At 39.0% G+C, this 12,593-nt stretch overlaps 1 protein-coding gene across 3 annotated transcripts; it reads left to right on the top strand.

Annotated features, from left to right (window-relative positions):
- The first annotated feature begins 5,521 nt into the window (after window positions 1-5,521).
- On the top strand, window positions 5,522-12,593 carry LOC137169312 (cytosolic 5'-nucleotidase 1A-like). 3 transcript variants are annotated; one of them, XR_010924438.1, is made up of 7 exons: window positions 5,522-5,757; window positions 5,880-6,047; window positions 8,411-8,540; window positions 8,731-8,853; window positions 9,831-10,015; window positions 11,101-12,364; window positions 12,397-12,593. XR_010924438.1 is itself a non-coding variant. In XM_067572401.1 (6 exons), the coding sequence occupies exons 1-6, from the start codon at window positions 5,644-5,646 to the stop codon at window positions 11,464-11,466; spliced, it is 1,086 nt and encodes a 361-aa protein (XP_067428502.1). In that variant the 5' UTR covers window positions 5,522-5,643; the 3' UTR covers window positions 11,467-12,593. The 3 variants fall into 3 exon arrangements, 2 of the variants coding, with proteins under 2 accessions (XP_067428502.1, XP_067428503.1); XM_067572401.1 differs by having other exon boundaries at window positions 11,101-12,593; XM_067572402.1 differs by having other exon boundaries at window positions 5,525-5,767; window positions 11,101-12,593.

The following is a 12,593-nucleotide window of genomic DNA, read 5'->3' on the forward strand; positions in this document are numbered from 1 at the left end:
ACTTATTATTTATTGGCCTAATAGTAGTCAAATGTATTGTAAAGAGTCTGAAAATGGTGGAATCAAACTTTAGAAACACCCACCATGGTATTAAATATATAAGAATATGAATTCTCTCCAAGTGGCTAAAACCACCAAATTCTGTGTCCTCATTCATAGTCACAGCCCTGGTTACAGGTGTCTTATTAGTATCTGCGGCAACCTTGTTGACATGATTGTATCATCAGTTAAAGGCACATGTCACCCAATTATCATCAATAATGTGATCTTTTGTTTAAGGTCTTACTCTTTCCATTCATTTACTGTGACATTTTATTATATGACATTACATTACCTGGTGGTTATTACCATCAGTTTCTATAATCCCTCTGAGGCTTAAGGTAATTAGGTATAATGACACTTGTATCACTCTCACACAGATTCACACACTCACAGGCTTACGCACTTACACATTATCTCTCTTGGCTCAACACTTCGGTATTAATAATTCAGGTGTCTCCAGTTGAGAGCATGACAGGAGCAGATCTTGGCTGTGTGCCAGTCTAAGTAGGAGAATTTGGGGGAAAGATGGTGGCAGAATCTTTTAAACCTGTACCACTTATCCTGAATATTTCACTCCTGCAGAACTTTCCTGGTAAAATATGAACAGATTCTATATGGACTAGTATCGTATCACTGCCCTCGCATCAAGGATTGGACGCTGGAAGTGGTCTGAGGCGATGACTCAAAGCCAGAACAAAGAGAAAACACTGAGGCTGACTTTTCTTCTGTCAGACAGGCAGACAGGCAGACAGACGCTCTCTGGACCAATTCACTTAATAGGGAAACTCTCTTCTGGCCATTCACGCAGAGACAAAAAGCTTGCCAAAATGTAACAATCGGCAATACACTAAACACTCCTTTTTTTATAATTGCAGCTAACCTTGGACAGTAGTCAAGTCAATTTTATATAGATATTTTCATGCGATACAAAAAACATAGCTATGTTGTTGTTACGGCAGTGGATTTGATAAACTCCAAATGGAAAATGTCTAATGTTATAAATAAAAAGTAAAATGATAATGATCAGATATGAAAATACTTCCCTTTTTCCTGTATGTTTGTTTTTCTTAATTTTTTTTTCTGTTTTGTTTTATTTTTTCTGTTTTTATTTTATACGTAAAAATGTGATAAAACATCCCATGTTCACAGCTCGAGGAAAACTGCAGCAATTTTGGCATATTGCATTAGGAAAAGCACAGGTGTTAATAATAAAAAGAACGATGGCTGAATAAATTCCATTTAGCTGCTTGAGTTTCAGGGTCTCTGTGTTCTGTATGCTGGCTCACTGTAATGACTCACTGGGGCAGTTGAACAGAACGGAGGCATTGTTAATGTTTTAGTACAACCTGTGCGTTTCCTACTATGAGAAGTCAGAATGTCTGCTGTGAAAAAGGTCAGTTATAAGAAGAAGCCATATAACAGATTGGTTTAGAGGAAAATGTAGTCTGACATGACCTGATGTGAATCTTGTCATTTACTTTCTACTTATTCAATGATAAAAAAAACAATACATTTGATTATGTCCCATTACAAAGTGCAACACCATTACAGTATGTTAAGCCCTTTTGACATTTAATAGGTCACCAGGAGTCACATCTATCCGTAAAGCACTTACAATTAATTAAAACTTTCATTGAAAAATTCTCTCATTACATTTCGACTGGTCGAAATACAAATTTAAAGGTGTAATCCAGTAATTTAAATATAAATAGAGACATTAAAAGATGAAAACAGAGTCAAAATCGGAGCAGAAGAGGCTGACATATCCTGACTTTTGATCCCTGTAGTTTTGGTCAAGTTCCAAAAATGCTGGATCCTACAATTTCCATTGTACAACTTAAAATCACCGTTCAGATACCTCCTCTGCCTGTTACTAAATGAAGTTTTGCTCTCAAATATTTGAAGTCTCCAGATAACCCTTATGACATTATCAGAGTTACTTTCTCAGACTTTAGAAAGCTGGCATTATATGTAAAAAAAAATAAAAATGGTGGAGTGCCCCTTTAATGAAAGATAACAATAAAATCATATTTAGTCCCTCTTTATGAAGTGTAACATTGCTGTGGCAAGCCAATAGGTCGACAGCGTTCACATTTAAGATAGATTGTATGGAGACAATTCAGTTTTACGAACATGATATTTCCATTTTCATCCTCTGTACCACCGGTGTCTATCGCGAGGCACCGCTGCTGCTATGTCTTTATGAAACCGTGCTTCCTCTCAAGTGTCACCGTGTATCAGCCGTATGCACGCATGGCTGCACGTGACACAGTAAGGATTCTTGTCCATTACGGGACAGGGTGGCAATGCACGCGCCGACTCTTGCCAGCATGCCTCTCGGTGATGTGTTCCGGTCACTTTCACTAAAACCTTAAAGAGACACTCCTCCATCGGCATGTAGGCTGTTATATTCCTTATACGCAGCCACGGAGTAAACAATTGAACAGTTGATTGATAATATGACACTATATTCATCCGCCAACTAATGTAGTTCTTTAACTGTCGCAAAACAAAGTGGTTGCCATGTGATACGCGAGTAGAAGCGCGTGATTTTCGGTTAAAGTGAAAAAATATCCATCGCTACGGTACATATGGTCACAGGTGTGTCTCAGACAGTTATTTTACTAATGTCTTCAAAAGTGACTCGGCCGATTAAAAGCACCGGGACTGTCCACGTCGCTGTCCACTTCAGCACCACTTCAGCACGCACGCATCCCATGAAGGGATCACAACATTCCCGCATCAGTGCGGCTGTCCGCGCTCCAGCATCAGCCCCGGAGCACTGCGGTACTCACGGTGTGGTTTAAAAAAACACACTGGATAAAACGATAACATGCTCGTTGAATATATACATGTGACTTTTAAACGGCGTTTCTTATTCTGTCCCGGGCAAAGTTTCACACGAGTCACCGCAGGACACCTGAGAGCGAGTACTTACCGTCTATCGCCATGATGCTCCGTCCCGGACTCTACCAACTCTGGGGGGGTGTGATGGAGGAGGGAGGTCATTCATGTGCCGGTGGACGGTGTGTGTGTGTGTGTGTGTGTGTGTGTGTGTGTGTGTGTGTGTGTGTGTGTGTGTGAGAGAGAGAGAGAGAGAAAGAGAGAGAGAGACAGACAGAAAAAGTGATTGTGTAAGCATTTGTTATGTGTGCACTATAGGCCTATTAGATACTGACGATATTTAAAATCATGAAAGTTCACATTTATATAAAAATGCACAAGTGTACAGTTCATTCCCACGTGGTAGTTGAGGCAACATAACAATAAAGACACGTCTTTGTTTATCATGTCATTCATCTGTGAATGTATTATGCAATATCTTATATATAAATTTTCAATAAGTTCTATGCGATATTCGTATGGATGAGAAAGAGATAAAGGCACACAAACACTGTGAAAGGACTGTGACAGATTTGTGGATACTTTATGCTTTACATAAATCTAGTGGGGTGCACAGGTCTGACGGTTTAATGCTTTTTTCCAAAGATGCATCAAATATGATCAATTCTGCCTTTCTGAACATTTGAAAAAGATGTGGTGGCAATTCTGTTTGTTCTACAGAATGACAGTTCATGTCTAAATCAATTTTTATTCCCACTTTTATTCCCAAGATTTACTTGAATGGGGTTTTATGTCTATATAATCTTAAATGTGACCTCTCTGATCCAAAACTGGATTTGCAGACAAGGGCACCAGACTGTTAGGGGTCTCAAAGGTCCCAAATTCACTCTGTAGCAAGTCTGTGGTAGCCTATCAAGTTTAATGCTAAATGTTTTTTTGAAAATATGCACTTCTAAAGCACATTTTACACTGATGAAGGCCTAAGGGTTACCCTTTGTTTTTACCTAATCTGGAGGGCCTGTCTTGAAGGACTTGGAGTCAAAATCTAGTTTTAAATACATTTATTATTTCTGTAAGTATTATGTTTACAGGGTGCATATTCCTACTGTAAATGTGGGTTTAATCAACAAGCTGATAAACAGCAAACCTGGAGCAGGATTACAGAGAAAGAGTACAGATTAATTCAAGTTCAAGCTTATTTAATTGTCATTCCAACCACATATATATAAATTTACTCATAGGGCAGAATGAGATGTCACTCCTCACAGGACCAGGTCACAAAAATAAATAAATAAATGAATAAAACATAGGACACAAAACATAAAACATCTAAAGTGTGTAGTATAAGTGCAGTAAAAGAGACCTGATCATAACAGAGTTGTGTTCACTACAAACATTGTTTTCTTGTGATCAGAAAACATTTATCATTAAGTCTGGACATGAGACAAAATATTTTTGCATGATGTGAGATTCTGATACAGTAATCATCCTTAATCACCAGACTTGTGAAGGTAAAGCTATGCAATTTGTGTCACTGTCGTTATAACATAGTTTCTGTATCTTTCAGCAGTTGCAGTTGAAAGTCCCTGTGTTGTATACCCAATGACAGTGTGTCTGTGGTTATCAACAGTCAGTCTACAATATTGTGGCTTAAATTCGATAAAAGCTGTTTCAAGCAGAAACTGCCTCATGTCAAATCCTTGATGGCCTTCCATATTTATCTGAAAAGTTGTTATACTACATTTTCCCAGCAGGTGTAATAAATAATGCTTTTCTGAAAACTGAACTCACCTTTCTATTGAATTGTTGGCAGTTTACACCAGTATGATGACCGACTGGAGGTCATAGTGTTATTGAGCTGTACATCAGCGATTCAAAGCTCTTATAAACTACATAGCCGAAAGTATGTGGACACCTGAACAACCAGAAAAAAAGTATGTGGATACCAGAATATGAAACCTTGCACAAAGTGACTGTTGATGAATATGTACTCTACTGTGAAGGCTTTTCATGAGATTTAGGAACCTCCCTGCTCCCTCTATTTGCTCCCATTCAACCACAAGATCAAGATTGACCACAGATGTTGGGCAATAAGACCTGGTTAGCTGTCGCCATTCCTGTTCATCCCAAAGGTGCTCTGTGCAGGCCAGTCAAGATCTTCCAAACCAAACTCAGAAACATTTTTTTTTTACCTGCCTGGCTTTGTGCATGGGGAGATTGTCATATTAACAAAATGTTGTCACAAAGTTATAAGCAAACAAACAAACAAAAAAATACAAAAGTATGTAAACATGGGTGTCCAAATACTTCTGGTAACATGCTCTCTCTCTCGCTCTCTCTCTCTCTCTCTCTCTCTCTCTCTCTCAAATTCAAATTCAAATAAGCTTTATTGGCATGACAGATCAGAAACCTATATTATATATAAACATTGACAGATGATTAATAATTGTACAATATTATACAATAGTATGCAAATATCAACACTAATATTAAATACAGTATAATAAAAGGCATTCTCTCTCTCTCTCTCGCTCTCTCTCTCTCTCTCTCTCTCTCTCTCTCTCTCTCTTTCTCTCTCTCTTTCACCAAACAACCAGTTGCTTGTGGTGTCCGGGCCTGCTTACGTCACAGCTTGAAGATACGCCCACCAAGCTTTTCCTTAAACTACATACATTTCCGGAAAGTTTTTTTTGCTGCTACTGCTTCACCGTCTTCGTGCTGTGTTAAGGTTGTAAAGACAGACAAAAGTTCACAATAATGAGCGAAATAAAGCCAAACGATTCTGCAGCCACTGCAGACAGCGGGGAGGAAACAGACTGGGCCGCCGCCAAAGCTTTCTTTGACAACCTCAAAACAAACAAACCGAGACCTGTGAGTACCGGTATGTTTTTTAAAAATGTTTTTAACCTTAGACTTGTGTGTTAGCTGCACGTATCTCTCTGCATAGCTTTTTGGGGTACATTTCCTTTCTACCTTTCCCGCCCCTCTCACAGCCCAAACCCAGGAACGCTGTCACCATCGCAGTTTCCTCTCGCACCCTCTTCAACATGGTGGCAGAGAGGAAGATCTATGAGGATGAGGGAATGGAGAAATACGTGGCTTATCAGGTGGAGCATGAAAATGAGCCTCTAAAGCCAGGAGCTGCTTATCCCTTCGTAAAGGTAGGCTGGAGACCTGGATTGCCAAACCGGTGCAAGTCTACACGGGGTGTGTGCAGGGTGTGGTCTCTGAAGTGCATTAATTACACACAAAGCAGGCTGTGTAAACAGGACATACCAGGGAAAAGTGCAATGGAGAAAGAACAGATAGGTGCATTAAATATATCTGATGATGGTTTTCTGCTTTCATATCTACAGTCTTTCTGTACTGAGACTTTCAAAGCACACCTCAGTACGTCATGTGAAAGCAGGTATTTTGGCTTTTGGCACTGCCAGGGTCCTATAAAATAAAGATACCTTACTTCCTTTAAAGCAGTGATTCTCAAAACGGGATCAAGGACCCCCAGGTGTCCTTGAAGGGGTTTCAGGGGGTCTGCAGCAAAAAGGGGGATCATTTATTTTCACTATAATTCCATCCATAAGTAACACAGTGACAATGTATGACTGTTTTGGTCATGGGTTTCATATACTTCCTGTAATAAAACATCTAAAAGCAAATATCTTATCAGATGAGAGACCCTGGGACAAAATCTAACCAAATGGGGGTCTGTGGTCTAATTTGTGTCAGTTTAGGGGTCTTGATGTGAAAAAGTTTGAGAAGGCAAGGCAAGTTTTTAAAGGATCAACTATTTATTCATTGAATAAAAATGTGTTATATCAGGATATGAAATGACCTGTATCAGCATGACATTTTGGTCATATCGCTCAGCCTTAGATGCAATTCATCACATATTTATGTTTATGTGCTCTTCAAATATCAGATGTCAGCGAGGACATGATATCGACCGACAAAATGATTCTTCATACAACAATTACTTCCTCATATAAAGACAGTATATCTTTTGAACTTCCCCTACAAATAAATAGCTACAGAGCCCGGACAAAATAAGGGAAACACATAACAATGTATTGATATCAATGACTTGATATTAAAGCCCCTCTTTGCCTTCAAAACTCCTTCAGTCCTTCTTGGAATGATGTCATACATAATGAAATCACACCACTTGTCAACAAGAAAAACTGACATTTCTTTAAACAGTTCTGATTCTGCATTTATACATAAATTGATGTTAACAGCTGTTATCGAGCAGGCCTGGTGTTGATCCGTTGTTTAGCAGAGTGTTCATGGGTATTATCATCCTGGAATATGGGTGCATCATAGGCGGAGTGATTGCATTGTTACTGTAAAATAGCTGGCTGTTGTACAACTATTCAGGCTGTAATTGGATCTAATGAGTGTACACAGACCTGCCACCTCAGTTGGCAACAGACATTATGTGCACCCTGCGTCTGTCTCCATTTGTAAACATGTCTGAATAAATGTTTGCAATGTTTTTGTTGTATGAGTGACACAGGTGTCGATTCAGGTTCACTTTGATTAATATATGTTATTGTTTTCTATTTTATACATACTAATATGTGATTTTGACATAGGAAGATCATCCTTATGATTATCCTAAAGGGATGAAGATTGGGCATATCATCCTCTTTTTATCATAACACGTTTTGTTTAATCATCATCTATAAATATGCCGATGCTCACTTTTTCACCGTCACCTGATGAAAACCATTTTGGGTTCAAACATCATCAGTCAAGCTCCAAGTATGAAATAAGAAAGAATTAACTTTTAGGAATGCGGCAGCTTTGGGTCGGCGCATTTTTTTTTTTTCTCTCTAATTTTGTTTGTTGCATATTTCAAATGATTTGAATGACGTTTAAGTAATTCAATTTGTCAGATTTTTGGAGTTTTTGTGTCACATTATGGTGAAATAGAGACTATTCCAGAAAGAACACAATTCTGGAAGAAACTTTAAGTCATTGCAATGATTTGGCATGAAAGTGATCAACTTAAATGATATTTAACATTTAACATCATGGTCTATACAGTATATTTTGCCAAATATGTTCGTTATCAACATGTGATTCTGCAACACCTCTCAGGAATGTACAGTATATTGATTTTCCATAATTGCACAATACTGTACTTTTTTAGGGAACTATGTGTGTTTTCAAGCATTTCCAGATATTTGAGGCTATAATGTGTATTTAATAGGTCATAAAATCTGATAGACATATCTCCCAGTTGTTAATTGGCCGACATATACGGAGATAACAATATATCTGTGATAAGCTAACAAGGCGATTTATCAACCCACACAGTTTATTGACTGTAGTCAGCAGTAAAACACCCTCACAAAGCACATTCATTAATTTCTGTGTAGTTTTAATAAAATCAGGAATCCATTTATTGTGTAAATTAACTTTGGAAAAAAAAGTTGTGGTTAAAAAATTGCAATATAGGTGTTGTAACATCCTGTTAAACGCTATGAGACAATATCCTGCCTTTTTGTGTCCTCTCACTCAGGCTCTGATGAACGTCAACTCTCGCCTGAGGGAGCTCTACCCAGACAGTGAGGAGTTGTTTGACATCGTCTTAATGACTAACAACCATGCCCAAGTTGGAGTACGCCTCATAAACAGCATTAATCACTACGGTATGCTGAGTCCTAAACCGAACACTGTTGATTGTTTAGCGCGGTGGCAACTCGCCTGCTGCAGCATCAGACGTAATCAAGAACAGCACTCAGTCTAATAATTACACACTAGAAATGAAGAGCTGTTACAGTTTAATTAGAAAAAGGTTTATTTCCTCACACATCTCCAACTTTCCTTTTCTTCTTTCAGATTTGACCATAGAGAGATTCTGCATGACGGGAGGGAAAAGTCCTACAGGCTACCTGAAGGCCTATTTGACAAATCTTTACCTGTCCAAGGACTCAGAGAAAGTCACAGAAGCCATAGAAGAAGGTACGTGATGCTGCTGTTTACTTTCAGCAGCAGCAGCCTGATAATGTTTTTGTACTCCACTAATATTTCCACACTTGCATGTTAACTTGTGCGAATGTGTGTGACTCATTCACACTGTTGAGAGAAATCTCGACCCCACACTGTTCAGCAGGAAGCAGTTGGTTGAACACAGCTTGTGATTTATGGCTCCCCAAGTTGGATTAATGAATTTAAAAAGTTGTATATCAAGAAAAAAATGCTAAATATTTTGCATTTGCTTCTTCTCAGAGATGTGGTTTTCTATAATTGGTATATATATATACCATAAATGGTAATGGGATATTTTGGAGTTTTAGAGTGCTGAGTGTAAACAGACAGAATGATGATGTCATCTTGATCACTGGGGAATTGTTATGGGAATGGGAAAGTCAGTTAATCCAAAAAAAAAAAAAATATCTACACATAAATCAACTCTAAAAATAATCATTAATTGCTGTCATACTCAGATGTTTCATCTCAGAATTGGAGTTCCCCGTGTCCACATTTGTTCTCATACATGTGTTACGTTGTCGTTAACGCTGCCTCAAGCACGCCAGGCTGATCTGAAACTGTTGGTGGACAAATGCAAAAATCTTCAGACCAGCCAATACTTCACCAGCAAATTTGTTTGTAACACATTTTGTTAACAGCCTGTCATCACAGGAGACGTGTGACATTCTGTTTTGCCACTTACAAATCTCTAAATTGTAATTTCACATGTCCTTGCTTGTGAACGACCATATAGATAGACTGTGCACTTATACAGTAGTTTATTATGCTCCCACTGGAGTCAGATTGTCTTCATGTTTAGGGGTTCTCTGATGCCACCAATGGAATTTCTTGTCATATGGAGGTAACAAGGAGAATGTCTCCGATTTGATTTAGTTAACGTGACATAAAGCGATGCATGAATTTCCACAAGCATCATTTTTAACCATTGCTCATCTCCCCTCTTTCAGGCATTGCTGCTGCCACAATGTTTATGCCCGAAACGGAGACTGAGCTGAGCGAAACTCAGCTGAGAGTGGCGTTTGATGGAGACGCCGTCCTCTTCTCAGACGAGTCAGAGATCATTGTGAAGAAACACGGCCTGGACACTTTCTTTGAGCATGAGAAGGAGTTTGAGAACAAACCTCTCGCTCAGGTAACCGATGCTTGTTTCTATGTACTTAAAAGCCACAGACATCTCACAGAGAGAGACATAATATGCAGTATATCCAGAATATACAGTATATCTTCATAATTCCCAGTAGATACAAGGATTAAGATTAATGTGTTATCCACTGCTGATGTGACTATGGTTCCTCTCTAACCACAGCTACGTAGAAAACTTCAGCAAAAACGCTGTAAACTTTCTGCATAGTTACATCCATCCATCCATTTTCTTTACGGCTTATCCTCTAGAGGGTTGAGGGTGACCTGGAGCCAGTCTCAACTGACACTGGGCAAGAGGTGGGGTACACCCTGGACAGGTCGCACGTCAACATAGAATATAGAGACAGACAACCATTCACACTCACATTCACACCTACGAGCAATTTTTGAGTCACCAATTAACTGCATGTTTTTGGTCCGTGGGAAAGAACCCATGCAGGCACAGGGAGAACGTGCAAACTTCACATAGAAGGGTCCCAGCCGGCTGGTGGGATTGTACCCAGAACCCTCTTGCTGTGAGGCGACAGTGCTGACCACTGCACCACCGTGCTGCCCAATTTTTAATTCAATACTTGAAATGTAATATTGCACCCTGCCATTTACCCCCCTCAAGAAATGCCTCAGTCTGGGTTTCTGTGGACTGTTTTTATGTGACCATAGAGCCCTTTTTTAGCCTTGAAAAGCATGAAGTTCTTTAGTGTTTGGTAAGAAAGAGGTGGTCACACAAAGATACTATTGACTTGCATCCAAATGTTTCTGCCTTCAGTTGAACCCTATTTGATTCGTCAGGGTTTAAGTCTTATCTATCAACAACGCTCTGCTGGCTCTAAAGAGGCTATGTGTTTTTACCAAGATGAGTTCAAGGCACTGTTGTTCGATTCACATTAGGATAGAAATTACAAAGAACTTTATGATGCAGAGATGCTGTCTTGATAATGATACCTTCCTTGACTTTCAAACACATGCGAGCCTTGAGATTTGCCGTCCCACATTGCATCTATCTGTCTGTGATTGTGTTCCTCATTGCTTGTGCTGAAAACCTTTTGAATGAACTTCATCCTTTGATGCTTTCAGGGTCCCTTAAAGTGTTTCCTGGAGGCTTTGGGGAAGCTCCAGAGAAAATTCTATGCCAAGAACGAGCGTATGAACTGTCCCATCCGAACCTTCCTGGTCACAGCCCGCAGCGCTGCCAGCTCAGGAGCCCGTGTCCTGAAGACCCTCCGCAGCTGGGGCCTGGAAATCGACGAGGCCCTCTTCCTGGCTGGAGCTCCTAAAGGACCCCTCCTGCAGAAAATCAAACCACACATCTTCTTCGACGACCAGATGTTCCACATTGAGGGGGCCAAGGAACTGGGAACCATATCTGCACACGTCCCCTATGGGATTGGACAGAAGTACCACAAGGGGAAACTCATCGAGCAGCCTGCAAAAAAGGAGTGATCTTATAACGAAGGGAGGGTTAAAATATTAAATATGCACTACGTTGTCATCTGCATATGGAAAGATTTTGCTCTAAAATGCTGTGTTCTGGCTAAATGATTGATAAAAAAACAAGAATTTTTAGAGTATTGTTAATAAATTGGAGTTTTGTAAAGCATTTTCTACTATTTCCTTTATGATCTGGTATAATTGCGTATTGAGAGAATATATTTCAAAGCAAGAGTTTAGTTTTACACTAGTAGTTGTTCACTCTTTCACTTAAATACTAGTTTGAAGAAAAATACCAGATTCTTTGCCCATCTGTGCCTTTTAGCCTTATCTGTGTGCATGTTTACCTTTCGGAAAGGTTTACTCTCATTTGCATAGTATTCATTTTTATACCATAGACATGTTTATTTTATTCATCAAGGTTTTTAGCTAATGGTCCTTGGTATATTAAGTATCATGAGGGCCAAAAAATGTTTCTGCTGCTTTTTTTAATGCACAAGATCGTTCATAAACTCACAAAACGGCAACAAAAATGTTCTAAACTTTTGGTGTTTCTGCAATAATCTCACTCAATAATGGGGCCCATAAATATTTGGGCTGTAAGTTTAAAAGGGATGTTTATCAGGGTAGGATCTCATGCTTATGCTGTCTGTCTCGGTTACTGTTTTTGCTGTTGATGCGCACAAACTATATAAATGTTACACACTATATTTTTCCTCAAACTTTCACTGTCATGTTCTGTGAGCTGTTTACGCTTTGAGACTGTATCTGCACATCAGGCAACACACTGTAACTACACTTTTCTGTCATGTTATCCTGTTTTTTATATGAGTACATATGTATGTTGTGTGATTGCATTTTTATGTATCTCAGTGTAAGAATATCATTGAAATGTGTGAAAGGCCATCTAGTTACACTTGTTTTTAAATACTCATACTCAAGACAATATAATAACTGGTAACATTTCTCTGTATTTTTCATTGATTGTATTCATGTTGTAACAGTAACTTGATTTTTGCACCATTCCAATGCTCTGATTTCGTATTTCTGTCAAGCCTTTCACCTTATCATGCCTAGTACTGACTGTACTGAATACAGAGGATGTGTTTTGATGAATAAAGGAATGTGGAGGAACCCCA

Source organism: Thunnus thynnus, chromosome 18 (assembly GCF_963924715.1).
Source record: "Thunnus thynnus chromosome 18, fThuThy2.1, whole genome shotgun sequence".
NCBI classification, from domain to species: Eukaryota; Metazoa; Chordata; class Actinopteri; order Scombriformes; family Scombridae; genus Thunnus; species Thunnus thynnus.

Coding starts and splice junctions, on each gene's coding strand:
- LOC137169312 (XM_067572401.1), top strand. CDS start 5,644: ATGAGCGAAATAAAGCCAAACGATTCTGCAGCCACTGCAGACAGCGGG. Junction 5,758..5,879: donor AAACAAACAAACCGAGACCT/GTGAGTACCGGT, acceptor CCCCTCTCACAG/CCCAAACCCAGGAACGCTGT. Junction 8,541..8,730: donor AAACAGCATTAATCACTACG/GTATGCTGAGTC, acceptor TTCTTCTTTCAG/ATTTGACCATAGAGAGATTC.